General features: G+C 37.3%; 1 protein-coding gene across 1 annotated transcript; it reads left to right on the forward strand.

Annotated features, from left to right (window-relative positions):
- Nucleotides 1-95: 95 nt before the first annotated feature.
- Nucleotides 96-23539, forward strand: LOC137945555 (stromal processing peptidase, chloroplastic). The gene is made up of 25 exons (XM_068791489.1): nucleotides 96-368; nucleotides 1061-1304; nucleotides 1587-1828; nucleotides 2303-2501; nucleotides 2577-2624; nucleotides 2741-2848; nucleotides 2980-3168; nucleotides 3270-3569; nucleotides 4193-4294; nucleotides 4654-4788; nucleotides 4958-5182; nucleotides 5837-6040; nucleotides 6707-6877; nucleotides 7419-7568; nucleotides 7970-8107; nucleotides 10306-10533; nucleotides 10744-10896; nucleotides 11698-11824; nucleotides 14315-14447; nucleotides 17909-18029; nucleotides 18141-18221; nucleotides 19860-19961; nucleotides 20510-20660; nucleotides 22725-22874; nucleotides 23258-23539. The coding sequence occupies exons 1-24, from the start codon at nucleotides 193-195 to the stop codon at nucleotides 22814-22816; spliced, it is 3819 nt and encodes a 1272-aa protein (XP_068647590.1). The 5' UTR covers nucleotides 96-192; the 3' UTR covers nucleotides 22817-22874; nucleotides 23258-23539.
- Nucleotides 23540-23963: the final 424 nt, after the last annotated feature.

The raw sequence follows: 23963 nt of genomic DNA on the forward strand, positions 1-23963 counted from the left end.
TCCCGTCACAGAACAAAATATAAAAAAAAAATCGTGGAAACAATGAATTTTCAGATTTCGACAATAATACGAAAAGGCAAAGCTGACGAGGGGGCCTAAAAAAAATCTTCGAAACCGAGGGAGGTGAGCACCGTTAATTTTATTTTATCCTTCGCCTCCTCCTCGTCTCTGCCTCGTCTCTCTCCCTGCGCCATGGCTTCCGCTTCGCTGATGACGGCAGCTCCCGCCGTCTGCTCCTCGAATCCTAGGGCGTACGAAGATAATCATTCGAGGTCTCGCTTAAGTCTCTTGCTACTCCAGCCGTCGGAAAGTTGCAGAAATCTTAGAAGACTCAATGTGAAAGGGCGATCTTCCTCTTACAGACAGAGGTAATTTGTGCCGTCACGTTAATTACGATTAGAATGCTCTGGTTTAAATTTATTTCCTTGTAAGTTACATGCTTCTCAGTGCAATTTTGATGAAAGTCGCCTTCTTGCCTTCGTGTTGTTGCTGTTCGATGCCAACTAACCGTTAACTGATCTTGTCGCGTTAATTAGTGCCAGGTGTGCTCAATTTCCGCTGCACGCCTTGCTACCTGAGTTATAAGCAATTTGCATGACCTGCACTTGTTTCTGAATTAAGTTGTTCATCTTCTTCTGGAAAACATTGTTTGTTGGACAGAAGTGGGTTACTTTTTTCGGTTTATTCTACTTCCTCATTTTTCCTCATTTTAATTTGGACATAAGAAGTTCTAAGACTCATGGTACTTCCCCTTTCTTCATTTTATCAGTGCACATTATTTGACTTGCTTCGTGGTATGCTTAAATACTTAAAATTTGATTTTGATGTTTTCTATGTGTTTTTTTATATTCTATTTTCGTTGTTTCTTTCATTTACGCTTCAAGTGAGTTTGCAATCTTTTCCAGTTAGTTACTTTGAAAATCAAATGCTTTCACTCCGTACTAGGAATCTCTTTCTTCTGTGAGCAAAATGACAGAAAATTTCTTACTGAATTCATTTTCTGACTCATCTGCTGCAATCTGTATACATGAACAATGATTCACTTTGATTTTTTGGGAAGGTGGGAGCCTCTAGAAGCTCAATGCGGAAGTTCACACCTTCGTGGGATTGGTTGGACCTGGAAGCAATATATTCCTGTAAACAAGAGACCAGTTACTCTGAATCGTTCATCACAGCAGCTTGGATGTGTCTCCTGCTTCCATTATCGCCATCAGCGTGGAACCTACAAACTGGCGTATACACCAAGGCCTTTACTGGACAAATCAAAGTTTTCTCTCTGCAAGTATTCACTTGGCCATAACTCTGTAAGAGCACAGTCCTGTTTGCAAGTGTTAATCAACATTTTGGATCTCTGTAGCATGATAGCTTCCTAGGGGCATACTATTCAGCAAAAGAAAGCTATTTAAGGCCAACACTAATAGTATTCACTTTGTCTGATATTTATCTTTTTCTAGGATGTTTAGACAGTTGTGTTATCCTAAAGGGGGCACTGTGGGGTTGTACAACCAAATTATATTGTTCAAGTTCTTTTTAACCATAATTCTAGAGATCTAGTATATTTGTTTAATAGTAGTTTGATTTTTCAGGTGATGACAGCTCATGTTCCATATGCAACAGTTGGTCCAGATGAGCCACATGTTGCAAGCACTGCCTGGCCAGATGCCATCCAAGAGAAACAAGATCAGACATTTTGGGATCCAGAAATAGAGAGGGGGCACTTGGAAGCATTTTTACATACGCAGCTTCCGACTCACCCAAAGCTGTACCGAGGACAACTAAAGAATGGACTACGTTTTCTTATTCTACCAAATACAATTCCAGCCAATAGGTTTGATTTTTTTATTGTTGGTCATCTGCTGGTGGAGAACTTCTTTTGCTAGGTTGTGGATTGTGCCTTGGCTCCAAGGCCCTCATCCAGATATTTGTTAACGGGCAGTCTTTGTATATAAGACCAACCAGTGTCCATTTAGTCTATCATCAACCGAAAAAAGAGTATCTAAGACACCGTTTTGGAGGATTTAAGCCATTTTGGAATAAGCCATAGTTGAGTCTTATTAAAGGCCAAATTAGCTGTCTAGAGTACTGGAAAAATTATTTCTTATATTTGTTGCCTGAAAAGTTACTTACAAGAGATTTTTTTAACAATGTGATGTTGCTTTAATGATTTGACTCATACTACCATTACCACTTTTCAATTTTTTCCTATTATCTTGCTATAATAAGTGCTTGCCCTATTATACTTTTGAGTTGTGTGAGCATTAATTTGTGGACTTGATATTGAATACATTTTTTGCATTTTCAGGTTTGAGGCACATATGGAAGTTCATGTTGGATCCATTGATGAGGAAGAGGATGAGCAAGGGATTGCACATATGATTGAACATGTTGCATTTCTTGGTAGCAAAAAGCGTGAAAAACTACTTGGGACTGGTGCACGTTCTAATGCGTATACAGATTTCCATCACACTGTTTTTCATATTCATTCAACCACCAGTACCAAGGTTAGTGCTTTTGTAATGGAAGTTAACATACTTGGCGCATAGTTTGATGAGTAATTGAATTTGTCACTTTCTCAGGATTCTGATGGTGACCTACTTCCATTTGTTTTAGATGCTTTGAATGAGGTATGTAGATAATATATTCATCAATCAGGAATTTTGTGTGGATAATTCATCTGCCTGTAGTTGCAATAATATAACATCCTCTACAATTATCTCCACCTTTTCTGATTCAAACGCAGATTGCTTTCCACCCCAAATTTCTTGCCTCTAGGGTTGAGAAGGAGAGAAGAGCAATCCTTTCAGAGCTTCAAATGATGAACACCATAGAGTATCGTGTTGATTGTCAGGCAAGTACACGTCCTTAGGCTGATGGCTAGCAGCCGCTTTGTCATTGTTCATTAAGAACAGAAAATTAGATGCCATTTTGAATTTCTGTTGCCATTTTCTCACTGTGCTGGTGCTGTTACCTTGAAAACAGTTGCTGCAGCATTTGCATTCAGAGAACAAACTGAGTAAGAGATTCCCCATTGGATTAGAGGAGCAGATTAAGAAGTGGGATGCAGATAAAATAAAGAAATTCCATGAACGTTGGTATTTTCCTGCAAATGCCACCTTGTACATAGTCGGAGATCTTGATAATATTCCAAAGATCCTTTATCAAATTGAAGTATGTCCAAGTGCATCAGTGTTGATCGGTTCTCTTGTTGTGGATGGTAGTTGTTTAGTTTTTTCCTTGGTTCTCAACCTAGACTTTCAAATGTTATGCAGGCAGTGTTTGGGCGGACACCTGCAGGTGAGGAAGCAGCTGCGGTTCCCACGCCCCGTCCTTTTGGTGGAATGGCAAGCTTTCTTGTTCCTAAATTTCCTGGAAGCCTGACTGGAAATTTTAATAATGAAAAACCACCAACTTCTTCCGATACCTCCAAGATAATAAAAAAGGAAAGACATGCAGTTCGACCTCCTGTGGAGCATAGGTGGTCTCTTCCTGGAATTGGACATGATGGTGAACCTCCTCAAATCTTCCAGCATGAGTTGCTTCAGAATTTCTCATTTAATATGTTCTGCAAGGTACATTCTGTATTATAACATGTTTGGTTTAGGGTTAAACATGATAACATGTTAAATATGACCAATTGCTGCAAGCCGATATTTGGTTAACTTCAACAAAAATAACGTGCCAAGAAGACATTTATCTTCTTGCTGAAGAGTTGTTGACCTAGAATTTTTTCCAATTTTAGTTGAATTTAATCATGAATAACAGTTCAAAATCTGTTAGATTTGAAGGGCTTGATTTCTCTGCCATACCTTATACCTAAGAATGATCTCAGTGCCACTCTGAGCATTAGTTTTCTAGATTATCAGGCTTTAAACATTGTGTGAACCTTTAATTGAAGTAGAAATGTTTCTTGTAAAATTCGATTTGGAAGGGTTGGCAATCAATTTACTAAATTTCTGTTGTTTCAGACTCAGATCAGCCATTCAAGAATCCTTTTCTTTTTTTTTTTTTTTGGGAAAAGCAAAAGAGAAGTGGGAATTCATTACGAGTACAGAAGGGATTCAAATCTGTTTCTCTTTGTGCCTCAAAAAGGAAAAGCATTGAGTTTTTGTGTCACTCTTGCTTTATGTAAAAAACATAGGCAGAGTTTTCTGTACAAGCCTTTTTTTAGCTATTTTTGTGGAATGTGCTGCAGATTCCTGTTAATAAAGTTCAAACATATGGAGACTTGCGGAATGTCCTGATGAAGAGAATATTCCTGTCAGCATTACATTTTCGAATTAACACAAGATACAAGGTACGACTTGATTTTGTTCAGATTGTACACAGAGCTAAAGACATGCCACTGCTGTTATTGTCTACTCAATTATATCTATGTCTGTATCCATGGACATAAAAAGTGAGCTAATCTTGGTATTTACATCCTTAAGAATACTGTAGTGCTAGTTTGGAGATCTACATAATTTTGTATTTACATCCTTAAGCATATCTGTCGTGTTTTATTTGTATCTACTCTTTTGTTCTTTATATGTGTCTAGTTGCTGCAGTTTGCATTTTGCTTTATTACGTACGTGTATGAAGTATTGACATAATTATGAAGTTCCTCACAAAGTGAAACTCTGGTGTCTAATATTGAATAACTTTTAAACTATGTAGAGCTCCAATCCTCCTTTCATATCAGTTGAGCTAGATCACAGTGATTCTGGGAGAGAAGGATGCACTGTCACTACACTTACAGTGACTGCTGAACCCCAAAACTGGCAGAATGCTATTAAAGTTGCAGTTCAGGAGGTATATGTCCTGCCTTTTCTCTATTTCACTGTGTTGATAATATCTGATGATTACACTTTGGTAGTGTCTTTTCTTTCTATCCGTTTTTTTAGTTGTTTCATCCCTCCTCTCTGATTATTTTTTTTCCACTTTTCTATATCAGATATCTAATATGTTTCATTAAAGACAGGTTCGGAGGCTAAAGGAGTTTGGTGTAACACAAGGAGAGTTAGCTCGCTACATGGATGCACTTCTAAAAGACAGTGAACAGTTGGCTGCTATGATTGATAACGTTCCTTCTGTGGATAATTTGGATTTTATCATGGAGAGTGATGCACTTGGTCATACAGTAATGGATCAGAGGCAAGGACATGAATGCTTGGTTGCTGTCGCTGAGACTGTTACTCTTGAAGAAGTAAGTCTCTGCCTTATGTCCTTGAAATATTTATTCACATTCTTGGTTCCGCTCAATTGTTTAACCTTAAGCAATGTCATAAGACCTGGACCAGATTGGCTAGGTCAACCAGGTTGTACAGGACATCAGATCGGATTTTCTCAATGATGGTTAAACTATCTGGATTGACTGGTTCTACTGGCAAGCTGGAAAAGCTGGCTGCTTTAATTGGGTTATTCAACTCCTAATTATAATGAATTAGTATTAGAGGGATCCTTCCAATTTTTCTTAATTAAACGCGAACTGGTTGATCTCATGGTTTTGCCCACTTGAACTAGTTTGAAGTTGTCCAGGCTATTCCTCCAGGTTCTTGACTCGGGCTTAAGTCATAGCCTGAATCTTGCACCTTTGTCAAGGTCAACAGCTATCTGCAGTAGTTGGGTTTAGTTGTTGACTCAACTATTTTTCTCATCTTCCTGGAAAGATGAGGACTGCTACAGTTAGATGTATTTAGAATGCAACTCATCCTGTTACTGTAGTATTTCCATTAAGCCCATTGATCAAATTAGTAGTGTTCGATGCTCCTTACAAAGTCCTTAATCTTTAGATCTTGCCTTGGACATTTCTGATTAAATTGTTTTCCAATATGTAATATCTGAAGCGTGGCTGCTGCAGGTTAATTCAACTGGTGCAAAAGTGTTGGAGTTCATTTCCGAGTTTGGAAGCCCTGGTGCTCCACTTCCTGCAGCAATTGTTGCATGTGTTCCGAAGAAAGTACATGTTGAGGGAATTGGCGAGATGGATTTTAAGATTTCTCCACATGAAATCACAGATGCCATAAAGAAGGGCTTACAGCAACCCATACAGGCTGAACCAGAGGTGCTCTTTCAGAAAATATGTTGAAGTTCTGAAGCATCTGACATGGACATGTCTCTTGGTCATATTTTTATGATATTCTAATCAGTGAATTCTTACGTAAAGAAATAGGCAAGTTCTAATTTTAAAACAAAAGACGGCGATGTGCATGATTAAAATTTACAAGCAAATGTGGCATGTGTTAGTACCATAAATTTTGCAAAAGGGTCCAAGTATAATTAGTTCTCTCATTCAAAGAAAAATAAGTTCTCTATGACCAGTTTAGGAATATTTCTACTTTACTGGAACAAATAAGACGAGTTGCATCTATGGTTTAGTAACAGGATTTTGTGTGATTTTCATTGATGTCAACCACATTGGAAATTTTCATACTTGTAACTGGCTTTGTTTCTATTGAATTTTGGCTAATTTCTGTCTATGATTTTAAACTTATATTGAGCTTCCTGAAAGATACATTGGTCTCTAGATTTTCGTTTTTGGTAATGTTTTCTGTAGTTGTGTAGTTGACATCACTTTTAAGTGTTTCTAACTAAAAGTTGGAAGTCCTAAAACTACTGGTTAGTCAGCTCATACTGATCGATCACCAGAATATTGCAGGATTTCCCTTAATTCTCATGAAGGTGTTTTTTTTTTTTGAATATGTGACTGATTTTGGTTGTCTATTTGCAGCTGGAAGTACCAAAGGAACTGATCTCACTATCTCAGCTTGATGAAATGAGATTGTTGTGTAAACCATCTTTTATTCCGTTGGGTCAAGAGGTAAGCATTACGAAGGCATATGACAAGGAAACTGGCATTACACAGCGCTGCCTTTCAAATGGGATTCCTGTAAACTACAAGGTATTCGTGATTTTCTTTCCTCCACATGTTCATTTGCATGCAAGGGGAAACATTTACTAAATCTCTCTCTCTCTCTGTTTCTCTCTCTCTGTCTTAAAGCCATCAAAATTAATGGTATTGGTAACAGTTTTATGTAAGCAATTACTGCTATTTCAGAAATTTGTAAAGAAAGAAAATGAAGCTATAGTTCCAATGGGGCTACCCAGTTCCTTACAGCTGCTGACAGCCTCCGCCAAAAAATTATAACTGCATTGTAGTACATTGGAGCTTCAATGTATACAGGGAATGCTTCCTACCCATGAAAAGCCATGTTCTTGGACAATTTTTCATGTTTTCCTTAAAACATGGAGAAATGCATTTGTACCTGATCTATAACAACCTTGAAGTTTTTGAAAACTTGTACCTGATCTATAACAACCTTGAAGTCTTTGAAAACTTTCCCAATCTTTCATTTGTTGTTTTTTACATGTAAAATAGGGCTGCAATCACCAATAGTGTATGACTGTTACTCATCTACATATATTGAATTTTGACTTGGTAGATAACGAAAAATGAAGCTAAGGGTGGGGTGATGCGTTTGATAGTTGGTGGTGGCCGTGCAGTTGAAAACATGGAAACAAAAGGAGCTGTTATAGTTGGGGTTCGAACTCTGAGTGAGGGCGGTCGTGTGGGCAATTTTTCAAGGGAACAGGTCTGGTTCTTCTTCTATAGTTGAACACTTTGTATCTAGATTTATTTGCTCTGGATATGCCTGTTTTTAGAGAAATGATTTCCATGTTACCAGTCAGCATGGTTCGATAAAGTATTTTATGATTCTGGAGTCTTGATTATAACAGTGAGAAATGTTCCCTTCATCCAAATTGAAGGAATGGTGGAGATAATTTTATTTTGATAGAATGCTATCCATCATGTGTCTGTGGTTTTTTTTGTATATTTTACTGGTTTCCTTCATGGCAGGATAACATTAGCCCAAGTTCATGATGGCAATGATAGATTAGCCAATAGCAGCAGCCATTTTTTTTCTTTTGCATCTCTGGTTGCATTAGAGTAAATCTTGTCTAACTTTTTGGTATTTGTTGTTCTCTTTTCCAGGTGGAGCTGTTCTGTGTGAATCACCTAATAAATTGCTCTTTGGAGTCCACTGAGGAGTTTATTTCACTAGAATTTCGATTTACTTTGAGAGATAATGGGATGCGTGCCGCATTCCAGTTACTTCATATGGTTCTTGAGGTATGAATGCCTTTTTATGTTATTGAGAATTGATTATTTACCCTTTCTACAACTTTCTGTAATATCTGATGTTGGGCAGACTGCAATTTAGTGTTGAAGCCATTACTCTTCCTTCACTTATAAAGGCGTAGTTCAATGGAATAGTTCGTTCAAATGCTCACTGTGCAGCAGTAGCAGATACTTTACGATTGTTATTATATTATTTTATTTTTTGAATCATTGAAAAAAAATTAAGTGAAAAAAGGGACATTTTTTATTTGAATCTATTGCTGCTTTAATTTTCAATTATGTGATTTGTCTCTATTAGTGAGGTTTTGTCTGAGCTTGGTCACTTAATGTAAAAGGAAAGACCTGAAGGATGGCTTTGTTGATCTGATCTTTGTTATATCCTGAATTTAGCCCTGCCAAAGTTAATTTGTTAAAGTTGCTTGATTTTGTTGATTTGCTCACAACATTGTGTGGTGGGGGCACCAGTATGCCCATCGGGCCCCAGTGGACCCACCAATTATGGTTGCAATTATTTTTATTTTATCTTTCTTGATTTTACTGGATTTGATCAGATAGTGATCTTATCTATTTTGAATTTTGAATTTTAATTTAAAATTTTATTTTATCTTTTCTGATTTTATTGGATTTGATCAGATAGTGATCTTTTCTATTTTGAATTTTAAATTTTAATTTAGTTATTTATAGGCTGTAACAGGATATTGAATTTAGCTTTGAAGATGAATTAATAAAATCCCTGTTTCTAGTCTCTCCCTCTCACCCTCCCCTTTCTTTTTCTTCTTCCCTTTTTCTTCATTCTTCTCTATTCTTCTTCTCCAAATTATTCTTCTCAATTCTCCTATTTCTCAATCCCAAAATCTCCTTTCGTCCTCTTTATTTTCTTCCTTTCCCTTTCTAATTCCATCAATTAACCGACATTCCGATACGACAATTAAAATCTGTGCCTCGTCCCGCATCATTGTGTATTTCTTATAAACTAATGAAAATGTGACACTTTTTTTTTTTCAAACTGCCTATGGTTAATTTTAGTCATTGTAAAATCTTAAAATTTAGTTGCTCAAACTTTTCCTTTCTTTCTTTCTATTATTTTTTTTTTCTTTTTGTCCTGTGGATTGCTGCACATGAGAAAATCCTTACATGTGTTGAACTCTCAGAAGGGGATACATAAACTCAATGTGTAAACATGTGGGGATGTTGAAGAAAGCAGCAATCTCATTTTACTCCACTGCAAGTTCAGTAGATCAATCTGAATGCCTTACTCCTGAAATTTGATATTGCAACATGCATGCCCAGCACCTTTAATCAGCTCCTTCAGCGGTGGCATTTATGCCCACTTCAGCTTTATGGATAGACCTTACGGGAGGCAGCAATAGCCGCAATTCCTTGACACTTGCGGGCCTAAAGAAATAACTAAACATTTGGAGGCACAAACAGCACACTTGGTTGGGTGATTGAGAAAAAAATTCATAGCATTCTTCTGTGGGCTAGTAGCCTGCATGGGCAGCTCCCTTTCCCATGTTCTGTAATATGGAAATTGTGACAGAAAGTCATCCTCTTCAAAGTCCACAAGCTCCCGGTTGTAGTTGAATGGCAACCCCCCTGAGCTAATTGGCTCAAGCTCAACTTTGATGGTTCCTCTTTGGGCAATCCGGGATCGACAGGTATAGGTGGGGTACATAGTAATGGACAGGTGCTTCTTGCCTTTGTCAGCCCAGCTGGGCACTGTGGTTCAAATGAGGCCGAATCCAAAGCTCTGATGGCTGGGAATTGAACTCTTCAAGCAAAACTTTGAAGGGCAGTTATTAATTGAAGGTGGTTCAGCCTTGGTTATTGCCTGGGCAAGTAAGAGGACAACTTCCCTGTGGAATCTCAGGCAGATATTTGATGAAATCTCAGATCTGAGCTCAGAATGTCATATTGTCTGGAGTGAAGTACTGAGATCAGCCAACTCAACTGCTGATCTCCTTGCTAAAGCTGGTCTACGCAAAGCTTCCCTTTGCTGTGGACCTTATCTAACCTTCTAATTAGATTTTGTCTAGTATCCTATGTTGTACTCTAAGCTTGCTTTGATAGTTCAGTAAAAGCTAATTGCCATTTTTTAATTAGAAAATCTTAAAATTTAGTTAAATGGAATTCTTATGATGTCTGAAGTTTCACTTTGTTAAAACCTGATGGTTCTTGCTGATTTGCAGCATAGTGTATGGCTGGAAGATGCATTTGATAGAGCAATTCAGGTTTATTTGTCATACTATCGTTCTGTACCAAAGAGTTTGGAACGTTCAACTGCTCACCAGCTGATGTTGGCAATGTTGAATGGAGATGAGCGCTTTGTGGAGCCCACACCGCAGTCATTACAAAAATTAACGCTTCAATCAGTGAAAGATGCAGTAATGAATCAGTTCGTGGCTGATAACATGGAGGTCTGTAAAATCTTTAATATGTATTACTTCCTAAACCTTCCTACCCCTAGAGTCACTCACTTGTGCCTTTATCATGCTTTGCTCATCCATTAAGAGTCTCTGTATCAGTGGAGTGACTTCTGGGATGTAGAATGTACAATTTAATGTTGACCTCTGATTTTATTTTGGTTTTCCTTCTTATTTAGCTTTGAAGCAATTGGGTTATTTCAGGTCAGTATTGTTGGGGATTTCTCTGAGGATGATATTGAGTCATGCATTCTTGATTATCTGGGAACTGTTCGAGCTGGGAGGGCTGTAGAAAAAAGGCTGGAGTTTAGCCCAATCAGATTTCGACCATCCCCATCAGATCTACAGCATCAACAAGTGAGAAATTAGAGCTCATTTTGATTGTTATTAAGCTTATGTAGTTCCAAAAGCATCATTATAATTCTATTTGAAAGATTTTGCCTGAGGTTGTTGGTCTATTTCTCAGCTGTAAAGTGTATTGAAATGTTTTTAACAAATTATACCTTATTTAAGTGAATTTTTAAAGATTTTCTTTGTATTTTATTTATATTTTCTTATTTCTTTCTGGCATAGACGTTGTTGCTTGTACAAAAATTGTTGTAAAAACATGGGCGGTTTTTCTACTATTATATGACATGATAATTCTCATTAAGTAATCCAAATACTGATATTTTCTTCAGAGGCAGTGTTGGAAGTCAAGCTTGACTGGGTTTAAGAAGAGGTTATGTTACAGAAGTTGTAGTGGGGATATGTGATCTTAATCAGTTGAATTCTATTCTTTATGGTAATGGGTGATAATATGTTTGAGATTGTTCGTCGAGATTGACTTCAGGACCTGACATTAGCAAACCAATTTGTAGATTCTCTTTTCAGGGAAAGTCCTGTCTTCCAATGCCTTTCTGTGGGAAACTCTTTCCTATTTAGTTTGTTGTGTCTTCCAATGCCTTTCTGTGGGAAACTCTTTCTTCTTTAGTTTGTTATTTTTGATTGCTTTCCTGCCTTTTCCTTGTCTTTTCCCTGCCTTTTGCTTTTACTTTTCCAGTCACCTTGACTTTCTCTGAAAGGGCTCTTTAGATTCTTTTGCTTGCTGAACAAAAATGAACCACCTGTGCAGAAAAAGATTAAGTTCACTACCTTTGCTTGCTTGGAACTTGGCAGGTGTACTTGAAGGACACTGATGAGAGAGCATGTGCATATATTGCGGGTCCAGCACCAAACCGCTGGGGATTTACCATTGAAGGGCAAGATCTTTTTGAGTTCATCACTAGCAGTTCATCTGCTATGGGTAATTTCCTTCTGCTTTGTGTTAGACATCATTTAAAAAAAAATTGTATTAGACATAGGTTTTCTATACTATGCTGTGCTTCATATTATTTAGAGAAAGTGGAGGGATAATTTGCTTGAGGCATATTTTATGTTTGTGTTAAATGAGATCGAGCTTCCCGAGTCATATGATTGATTGTGAGATCGAACTCCACCAGCTAGTGTTGGCTGCTGTTTCCAAGCCAGGAAAAAGTACTCTAGTTGAAGTCTCAGTAAACTTTTACGTCAAATTCTAGATCATGAATGTAAACCACCTATTATTCAAGCATTCTAGGCCATTATATAGTTATGCTACATGGGGTATTAAGACACTGGACTGGCATCAAGCAAAGCACTCCAATTGATAGTAGTGACTAGCTGCAGCTGCAAAAAGAAAGTGTTTCTGCTTCATGTTGGGCATATGAAGGTCATAAGTTAAGTTAAAGTGGGAATGGGAACAGAAGTAGGAATGTGGTAACTCTTAACAGGTCAGATCATAGAGTGGTGCTTACAGTGGACATGGAAGCAGGACAGCTGAAAAGATGATTGATGCCTACAAACTATATGACAGGAGAAAGGACAACAGAATTTGAGTGAGTATATTAGTAGGCTAGGTCGATGATACACTCATGAAATGTCATGAACCAATTTTCAGAAATAATGAATACACGTGAGAATTCTATACATATAAAATATTTTAATCAGAGGGGACTTTAACTATCATGTAGATGGTATCAATGACTGTATGGACGGTGTCCATTTTTTTCCAAAAAAAGTGAAATGGGAGATAGAATCTTGGACTTTATATATTATATGATTTTGCAAGAGATGCCTATCTTAAGGGGAGGGACCAAACGTGCTTTTTTCAAATTTTTATGGGGGATGGACTTGAAACCATGTAGACTACTGCCTTCGTTATTAAGATACTTACAAACTCATTAAAATTGTTAAGGCTATCACAGGAGAGTGTGACCACGCAGTATAGGATACCAAAAATCAGCACAGATCCAAAAATAGTGGTGGGGGAGCTGAAGGGAAGAAATCAGTGCAATTTAAAATCAATATGTTGGGGGTAGGAAAGTGGAATTCATGGTTGGAGATTGATGTAATGTGGATCCAAATGACAATATTTAATGAAATATTTGAAGAGATTAAGGTCATGATAAATGCATCAATAGTGATGTTCAAGAGTTTTTTGTGAATGTGGGATTAAAGAATTTTTTTGTGGTTGATTTTCTTTTTTTTTTTGGTTGCTGTACTATCTTCTCTTAATAGAAGATCTTGCTATTAAAAAACAGATGGGATTAAAGGAAGAAGGAGAAGCTGTTGTACCAAACTGCTCTGATTGATATTCAGACACACAAAAAAAGAAAAAGAAAAGAAAAAGAAAGAAATTCAACCTGCTATCATAGATCAGGAATTATTGAAAAGAGAAAATTTTATAAATATGGTGAAAGGGAATGCTTCAGGTTCATAGGGCATCCATATAGACTTGGAAATTTGAAGGATTAGTTGGTCTGGATGTTAATTCAGATTTTTAGCAAGATACTGAAGACAAGAAAAAAGGCCAGATGAGTGAATATGAATATGGTGATACCCATAAAGAACAATCTAGGATGTGACTTTGCGAAGGTGAGAATGTTAAGATGGATGTTCAGGAAAGTATGAGAGAAGCAAAAATTGGAAATGCACATATTAGAGCACAGTCAGGAGCAGCATGACAGATGAGTAATTGTAAATCATTTAATCATGTTAAATGTAGATCTAGATGTTTAGACGCTAGATGAGTCATATCACTAAGGATGCCAGTTGAGTTTTATCACTAGGGATAGGAGCAAGAAGTACAAGAAGGATTCTGGATTGGGCCTTTGGCTCAATAGCCACATGTAAGGGTTTGAAATGTTTGTTCTTGAGTTTAGTCTCACAAGGGGATATGGGGAGTACTGGCATTATAATTAACTTAAAAAAAGTACATGAAGAATTTTTTTTTTTTTTTTTGAAAAATGGACATGCATGGAAGTGGTGAAAGACTGAAAGAAGATTAATCAAGTAATAGAGATTGCAAATCAGAGTGCTGAATGAAGGAGGATTTGTATAACTGGCTTCACATATCTTTTGAGACGATGATCTGATGATAATGAAGGTGATGATGAACTTTCTGAATGACTTGGAAATTAAACTGTCTATTTTAATGAGCTTCTTGGTGCTTCAAAGAGGACTTCTTGATCCCTCTAAAAAAATAAAGAAGGGTTTCAGTTGATAGGGGCAGTGACTTTGGAAAATCAATCTCAAAGCAGGAGTGGCTTGTCTATCTAATAAAAGAAAGTCTCTTAAAACCAATCTACATTTGGAAAATTTTATTTTTTCTTATCTTTACTGATCCGATGTGCTATGAAGATGAAGAAACCACAGCATGCTTAATATTTATTCCTTAGCAAGACCTTGTACTAATTAGAGCTTTTGATTTCTGTAGATGGACAGATGTCTTTGGAGCCTGTCGTGTTGCTTAGAGAAGATAGTGGAAATTGCTTGCAACGTAATGTTCGACATCATCCGTTATTCTTTGGCATCACATTGGGTCTATTGGCCGAAGTCATAAATTCTAGGTACTGTTTCTCCTGACCATCCATTATACATAGGGTATTTGTGCCTTGTAAACCTTTTCTTTTTGGAAAGCTCTCCTTGGTAAAAAAAACTTGAAATCATCTTTACTATTATGTCTATGCCTGACCTCATATGTAACACTGCCAACTTAGTATGAGAAATTTCAATGTCCCTCTCCTTTATACTAACTATTCTCTTTTCTTTCATTTGGTCATAAACAGTCAGGATTTTTTTTTTTTGTTTGTTTGTTTGTTTTTATTAAAGGATCAACAAAAACTACACGTAGGACTTACAGCCCAAGAGCTAATTGCAACAGATTAAGAGTGGTAAAAAATAATCAATCTTGAAGAAACAATAAGAGAGCCAACTATATGTTGGATTCCATGGAGACAAGTAGCTGTGAATGTGCCATTCCTACTTTTGCCAACATGTCCACCACTGAGTTTCTGACTGATGAACACGTTGCCATACTACTTGAAGCGGAGCAGTCAAATCCATAAGTTGACGAAGGTGTCTATAAAACCACCATGGATGAGCAACCGTGTCTTTTCGCCAAGAGATTACAACTTTAGAATTGCCTTCAATAGTCAATGGTTGATTATAGTGAAGTCGTACAAATGAAAGCCTTCAAGCAGTGCTATGATTTCAGCCATTGTTGAATCCATTACATTTGTGCAATGTTAAGCTTCTGGTGTGGTTGGTGGAGTGACAATGGTACTCTCTGCAATTCCTATGCTCCATTATTTCAATTTAGTACAAGATGCAGCTCCTTTGTTGCTGAATTGTGGACTCCAAATGCTTGTGGGAATTTCAATTTCCAGCGTGGATTGGCCAATGATGAAGCTCAGCTCGTGTCTAGACTCATTGTGGAGCTTCAATCAATCAGAATTCATCAGCATGCTCAAGATAAAATTATCTGGAGACATGAGGACAACGGCCACTTCTCGGTGACTTCTGCCTACAAGCTCATTACTGGCTGGGCCGGACTCATTTGTCCCCCATGAAGTTGCTATAGGATGGAGTCTCTCAGCGTCTTTAAAAATCAAGTTCTTCTTTGGTGCGTCATCCCCAATAAGATTCTGACAGGCGACAACCTTAGAAAGCGTGGCAATCCTTCTCCTTGCATTTTTTGCCCCTTATGCAATACTGAAGATGAAACTATTCTCCACCTCCTCCACTGCCCCTTCTCTTGGAGGTTTGGACTTGTACGATCAATTAGACTAACCTTCAGTTCTGCCTCTCCAGCAGTCTTCTCGGCACTAGTAAGCTTATTCCAGGTATCTCTATCCCAAAAATGGGGAAGTTTTTGCTCTGGGGAGAAATAATAGAAAATTTACCTACAAAGTCAGCATCTCCGAGGACGTGTCGAACATCATTGTACTGGAGGAAAGAGGCTGCCACAGGTACTGGAGAAAAAAAAAAAGGAAAGAAGAAGAAAAGGAGGAAAATGAAGGCCTAAATCAGATTGAACCTGATACCTTGTAAACTGGTAAAAATCAAATCTCGAAGAAGGAGATAGTGGAAATTAGGGATAAATTGACCTCTCCTTCTTATCTATGTTAGTTAGGGCTAAAAGACAATATTGCCCCTTTATAGACTACTAGACTTAAAAACATTTTAAGTTAACTTCCTAATCTACCAACAAATATTATAAGGTGATATCTATGGGCTAACTACAGGTGTGCCTTATCCTCACCTCATTCTACAAGTAGCAAAGGAGCAATGTAGAACAAAATGATCAATGGACTTCTCACAGCCACAACATGTACAATTCAGTATTGCTGGTTGAGAGTCCATTCGACAAAGTTGATCACAGGTTAGAATTTTACCATCAAGTACAGTCCATAGAAATGCTTGAACTTTTGGTGCAGTAGTGAATTTCCAAGCCTTTGGGTGTTGATGAGATGTTCTCAAGTCATGGTCCTGAGTTACAATGATGAGAGGAAATAATGGAGAATTTCATGTGGATCAGCAATCCAATTTTTTTTTGTCATGACATGAACCTTTATCGTGAAATATCTGCAACATGAGACTCAAAACTCATCTGCTGCATTGCTAGTATCTTCAGACCTCAGACTAATGTTCCAACCAATAATTTCAGTAGACCGGTGATCTTTAACGGAACATACAGTAGATTCCATAGAAAAATATAATAAGGAAATTCTTGGTTGAGTGCTGTATCTCCAATCCACTGCCACAAGTAATTGTTTCTCCAGTTCTCTCTCCAGATACGATAAGGCCTTTGAATGTTTTGAAATCTGAGCAAATAGCAAGCAAAAGGAATGATGCATTTCTATAAATATATTAAAAAAAGAAGAATTAACTTGTTAGTAATGGATTATGGGATGGACCCGGCCTCCTGCACCACATCCGACTGCTCTTGCCTGGCGCCTCTCGACCCCGCCCAAGGTGAAGTTTTCCCTTTGGTGTGCTTGCCACAACAAGATCCTTACTGTAGACAACCTTATTAGGCGTGACAACACCACTCCCAATCCTCTCTGCCCCTTCTATGAATCACCTCCTCCTCCACCGTGACTTCGCCTGGAAGGTCTGGACCTACATGATTGACAACATGGGACTCAGCTTCTGCATCCCGCTTGACCTGAGCACCATGTGTCGTTTTTCTTTTGGAACCCGCCTGCCCAGCCTGGGCAAGCTTCTGTTGGCTGCCTGTATTGCTTTCGTTCCTTGGTGCCTCTGGAAGGAAAGGAACTCTAGACGGTTTAACTGTACTTTCCGCTCTACTGCTGAGGTTTCCTTCACTGCCACTGGGCTCATATCTACTTGGATCCACACCCGGAAAGAGTTTGCCTACCTCTCTTGTGCCTCGGTCTGCACCAATTAGAAGATTATCACCTAGATGTCTGTCCCTACTGCTCCCCACCGAGTTGTTGTTTGGGAGCCTCTTCCCTCCGGATATTATAAGCTAAACTTTGATGGTAGCTCCTTTGGGAACCCAGGTTTGGCTGGGTTTGGTGGGGTGATTTTTTTATCCAGGGGGCACTGCCATCCTCTCTTACTCTGGCCTTCTCGGAATTGCTGACTTGACCACTGCTGAGCTCTTTGATCTCCCTCACGGCTTGCGAATTTTTCAGAACCGCTTTAGTGGTCCCCTTATCGTGGAGGGAGACTCCAAGATTGTCATTGGATGGTGCTTCACCTCATCTTGCCCCCATGGCGTCATTGACAGATTTTTCTTTGATATTTTGGATATTGTATCCACCATTTCTTGTACTTGGTCTCATGTACCTAGATCAGCCAATTTGGCTGCTGATTTGTGCGCTAAATTCCCCCCCCCCCCCGTTAATCTCTTGTTGTTAGGGGAGGTCTCCCTTGATGTATCTTCTTTTTCTTTGAAATAAATTTATCAACAATTCAAAAAAACAAAAAAGTAATGGATACAGTGATTCAATAAATGTTGCTTGGTAGAACTTTCAGTATTTCTTATTTTTTGACAATGCAGGCTCTTCACTACCGTCAGAGATTCTTTAGGCTTGACATATGATGTGTCATTTGAATTAAGCCTCTTTGATAGGCTAAACTTTGGTTGGTATGTGATATCTGTGACTTCAACTCCTGCCAAGGTTTGTGCTTAGTTTCTATTAGTGCATTTAAACATGTATTATTGTTATTTACTTTAATGAAAGTACTGGTTATTTCAGTGCTCAATACTCTTAAATACATTGTCTTTTCAGGTTTTCAAAGCTGTAGATGCATGCAAACATGTTCTCAGAGGTTTCCAAGAGAGCAAGATCACCCAAAGGGAGCTCGATCGAGTTAGTGTCCCTTCTATTTCATTTTTCCCTACCATGTTACGTATTACATTTTATTTCAAGTTAGTACAAGGCATCTGTTGTGAAATGTTGTTGTGTGTCATCCAAAATCTGCTGCCATCTCGAAGCATGGGTCTAAGTCGCAGTAAATTCTTTTGTTAATATAGCATATATAATTTGGTGGTTAAGCTAAAGATGGCATTTAATGTTCAAGCAGCACACAGTTTTCTGGAAGTTCCAGCCGCAGTTTTTTTTTTTTTTATATTTTGAATATATTGCGATTGAGTATTCTAACAAGAAACCCTGCAGTCAATGTAAGTTAGATTGGCCTGTAACTAGAAAATTTTATTGTAACTGGAGAAAAGTCAGCTAAAAAGCCACCAAGGGGTCTTTGTTCAAACATAAGTGCTAATGGGTAGGGTCCCTTGAAGGTTGAGGGAGATTAAAAGGTGGCGATGTGGTGGAATTGAGGGAGATTGAAAGGTGGCGATGTGGTGGATCTCAAACGATTTGATCCATGATGAATTTTGAAAAAAGTAGAGATTTCTAAAAAATTGCTATGATGTGGACCTCCACTCCCTGGTCATCTAGTTGTATTGATGGAGTCTTAAATTAAGGAGGGTTTCTTTCTTAACAAACTTATCGTTGTCTTTTGAAATGGCAAAATCTTATTGATCAGCTAAAATGAATACAGGCTAGGAGAGATCCCTTCGCTCATTCAGTAACGAGACGCCTGTTATTAAGGAGGCTTGGGAAACACACCCTTTGGCAAGAAAATCTGCCAAAGAGTTGGCCTCTCTAAATACTTGCTGCCATTAAATCTTTTTAAACTCGTTATTATTTGATTAATCCTTTCAAGTTTTTTTTTTTTTTTTTTTTTGCATGTAGAAGGTCTCTTTCTGTTTGTGGCTTCTCTTCTTATTCTCCAATTGATTGATATTCTGACCAATTTCCTGCTGTCTTCAACATACCTATCTAATTATGTTATCCCATTAACAAAGAAGAGATTTGTTGAAATCCTTTCATTGCTCCCTGATATCTTGCTTTGTTACTAAGAAAAATTTTACTTGGTTCTCAGAAAGAATTCTTTTCCTAAAAAGGTAACCATAAGTTCTCTTAACGAGTCTAACAATTTCAATTTTAATATATGAATTCACAACAAAATTTAGAAAATAATTTTGTCCTTTTGGAACTTGACTTTTTTTTCCTTTGGTTGATCAAGATTTAAAATTTAAGAGAGACAAAAATGCACCTACAAGCAGCTGTTTTTTCTCTTTATAACATGTACTTGTGGATGCACATAATTAAATGCGTGCATGCTGTTTTAGTCTGTACTTATGGACATTTCTAAATAGTGGTCTCACTGGTCCATGTGACAAAGAAGATATGATCTGTTTTTTTATTTTTTATTAGAAGATATGATCTGTTTTTACGGGGTATGTTGTACTTATTATGTTCTGTTTGGGCTAATTCAAGTAGTTATCTTTTCTGATTCTTCTGTGATTGTTGGTGAAGTTAATGCGCGAATTCTCTTGGTGGCCATGTATAGATTACGTTGATATTGTTGCAGATTATTGTAGATCTCTGCCAATAGTTTGACTGATAAGGCATGAGTCTTAATTTGTGCACTGCTTAAAACAGGCCAAAAGGACATTGCTGATGAGACATGAAGCTGAAACCAAGTCGAATGGCTATTGGCTTGGATTATTGGCTCATTTGCAATCTTTGTCTGTTCCTAGAAAGGTATGTATGTTAATCAGTGTTGGTTGGTGATATTACTTTTATAAAGGTTTCTTCCTGTTGAAATATCTTAAAAAGGATATTTTAGTTGTGTACCATGTTTTTATGTCCCATCGTAGGATAGCAGTTAGCTTATCTTTATGCTAGAGTTAAGTGGTTGAATTTTTTTTATTTTTATTCTGAGGTGTAATTAGGGAGATAAAAGGGTTTATATGTAGAGGGGCATATATGTCATTTTTACCTCTTTTTTTTAATTGTATAAGTGATTTTATGGTTGTTTTCCAGACCCTGACAGCTGCTGCTCTATTCAACAATGCTTTCTCAACTTTCCTCTCTTCTATGTTTTCTTCTCTTTTTTCCTGTCTTCTTATTTTTCTTACTACACGCTTCCCATCTTTTTCATGCTACATGCTATTTGAAATTTGAATTTTAAACACAGGCACTATATCTTCACTTATCTGATACTTGGATTATGGCTATTTCTAAACTTTTTAAAATTTGCAATGATAGATTAGTCTGGTGATCTGTTTTCAATTACGAATGCAATACAGGACTTATCGTGTATCAAAGACCTGATTTTTCTATATGAAGCTGCCACCATAGAGGATGTGCACCTTGCTTATGAATACTTGAAAGTAGATGAAGAATCTCTATACTCATGTATCGGAATTGCTGGAGCCCAGACAGGTGAAGACATTGCTGGTAAGTATACTAATTTTCACGTATTGCACCTCAATGGTGCTGTGCTGTCTATCACAGCTCATAGAACTTCACCATTCTCCTTGATGAAATTCTCATCATTTAAAAAAAAAAATTGGTTTTTTCCTTGGTAGTGAGACTTGAGAAATACATGAAACAGTGGCCATGATATATAACAATCTGTTTTGTTGGTAGTGGAAAAAACAGGTCTGTAGAACCAGGTAGAATTGGAAGCAGATCCTCCTCCAGTTCTGAAATCTCAAGAACTGTGGGGAGCTCAAAAACCAGTTAACCCAGCCAATTAGAACAGTTTTTTTTTTTTTTTCTTTTTTTTTCTGGAAAGTGAATTAGAGTAGTTCAATCATCATAATATTAAATTGCCAGTTCAACTGGACCAGTCCTTTTGTCTTCTGTGCAATTGAGAGAGGTTTTTCCTCTTTTCTGCCTGCAAGGGGGAGAAATGGATGGGGCACAGAGGCCCCTTCCTGTTCTTTTTTACTTTGCTGGTTTTTATATTTTATTGATGATGTCTCACTGATTCCACCTGGTTGAAAGGGATCGATTCCACCTGGTTGAAAGGGATCTCCTGAAACCAGCAATGTTTTCAGTTCTGACAACATTGATTTGTACTGAAGTTCACTTAAATTAGTGATGTGTGGTACTGTTTGCAAGTTGTGGCATAAGCGTTAGGGTCTTTAACCTATTTAATAAGGAAACCTTTCTTATTTAGATTAATTTCAGTGATATTAAAAAGTAAAAACCAGAAGGTGTCTTCGTTCATGTTAAACTGTTAGTAACTTCAAAGATATCTGGTCTTTTTGTCATTTTTTGAATAAGGCATTAAAGATAATAAACGTGTTCTAGTATTTTTAAGGGAGTGTTTGTGTCGTCACAGGAAGATAAAATGAAGGGAAACAATTGTTTTCCTATTTAGAAATTTTTTATTGAAAAATAAATTTCTTTTTACCAGTTTTCTTGCTTTTGTAGCACCATAGATATTAATTATAGTATTTTTTGTTCCCATCATAGGAAACTGATTTTTGTATCTGATTAAAGTTTTTGTGAACAAGAGGAATTAGGGTGATATATTATCCATCTCCTAAGACTGCATAAACACCAGAAAATTATGGTTAAAATGGAAAAGTGTCTGTTTATACTTTGTTCTTATGGTTTCTTATTGGCACAAGCATACTCTAAAGAATGAATTACCAATCTCCTAATAATCCTTAAACTTCACTTGTTCTGAAGCTCCCCTATTACATCAGGACACTCGTCAGCCCTGTTACTTCTTTACTTAATCAATATACTCTTAACAAAAAGAAAATTCCAGAATCATGTAAAACCTTTTCTCTTTATCTTTTATAATTCAATATAAGTGGAGATTCAGGAAGATGTAACATATAAAGCAAATGCTGGGTTGACTTACACAGAGATCAGTGCCTATGATGCTTGCCAAAAGGTTTTTGTCGGAGAGGGCCAAGGAAGTGCCAGCCTCAGATCCATAGTGTGGCAAAGATTAGAACATTGAGGCGGATGTGCCATTAGTCGGGACAAATTTGAAAAATGAAAGTGTAAGACAACATTTAGGAGAAAATTTATGACAGTTTCTTGATATGATTTAGGAAATTTATAGGGAAGCCTAAGAGTACATTGTTTGGAGGATCTTCTTTTTTATGGCAGACCAACTAGAAATAGAGGAAGACAGTTCAAAAAGAAAAAGAAAAAGAAAAAAATAAGGGTAGCCGAATTGACATGAATTTACGGGCAGTGGCTAAGAAAGATTAGAAGAAGGTCAGTCTATCAAAGGAAGCTAGCAAAAAATTAGAATTAAACAGAGGAGAGTTAACATAAGTGACAAGTATAGTTAGGATAAGGCGCTGGCTTAATCCTTGGTTCAAACAGCTGGAACTCTGTTTACAATTTTCAAATTTTGTAATTGACGTTGTTTCTGAAAATTCAAGGGTCTTATACTTTATGATCTTGTAGGAGCATGACTGCTCAACTCGATTTGTTGTCCTTGCTTGGTAACACTTAATCAAGACTTCTTTAACAATTGTTTCTATTCAGGGATGATGGAAGCCGAAGAGTCATCTGCCAGCCATCATGGTATTATCCCTAGTGGGCGTGGCCTATCAACAATGACACGGCCAACAACATGATCGTTTTGAGAAGAGCGGGCTGTATCCTGTGGCTTAGAGATGTTAAGAGTGCACAGAGGTATATTTCCAACTTAAGATTCTACAATCTGTTTACGTACGCAGATAGATGAAAACATGCAACCCTACAGACATTTAACACAAACGAGTTCATGACCGATGTGGGTGACCTAAAATCCAAGTCAGTTATTTGTGTGTTAGCTCTTTCAAAATCCAGGATGTCTTGGCGTAGAAATCTTCTACTGGACTTATCTACTCATCGTTTTTTTGTAAATTGGCTACTCATCATGTGTGTGTAGGGAAAAACATTTTAAATGTTTTATGTGTTTGTATGCTACATTTTACCTACTAATCTGTAGAGATGGCTCTTGCAAAGTCATGGTCTTAAGTATTTGATATAATGTCAGAAATCTGAATCGTACTTTTTAACTTTGTTTTTAACAGCTCGTTTGCAGTGCAAGTGATAATTCTACCAAGGCTAACAGATTTCCACTTCAGCAACTTCTGCAGAAATTTAAAGATAGCTTGGTACAATACAGTAGTTGTTGCACTCATTACCGGTAATTGCGACGGTGAGTTTGTGATATTCCGGTGATTGTAATATCCCATTTCCATAGTTATTGTTTGAGCATTCATTTAGTTATATGGTGATAAAGTGATAAAGCCATTGAAGAAAATATGTAATGTACATTGGTTACATTCAAGTATAGTGAGAATTCTCGGAAAGGATTACGCTGTGCATATTCGGCCTTCAAACTTGTCACTCGGTCTGTATGCTGAAAAACACTCATAAAAAAAGCGAGGTTGTTTTCTCAAGCCTGGCCCCAACTCCAGCAGGCTGCAGTCATCAGCTGTAATGGCAGCTCTTTTGTTCACTGCAAGCCAGAGGCTAGTTGGGGACCAGGGGTATATTTAGAACCCTTAGAAAATAAAAAAAATAAGAATTTGATTATTATTATTTCTAAAAATAGTTAGTGAAAATAAGATAATAATAAAAAAAATTTAATTAATTATTTTAAGGAATAATAATAATTAAAATTTAATTATTTTTATTTTCCATATTCCAAATATAGCGAATAATATATGCATGGAGGGAGTAGCATTTCAGGGCTTAAATGCAAAACATAAAAATTCCAAATTTTACGCTCTT

This window comes from Aristolochia californica, unplaced genomic scaffold, assembly GCF_029961685.1.
Source record: "Aristolochia californica isolate CCGP_79_NKW_82.1479 unplaced genomic scaffold, dmAriCali1.0.hap1 SCAF_12, whole genome shotgun sequence".
NCBI classification, from domain to species: domain Eukaryota; kingdom Viridiplantae; phylum Streptophyta; class Magnoliopsida; order Piperales; family Aristolochiaceae; genus Aristolochia; species Aristolochia californica.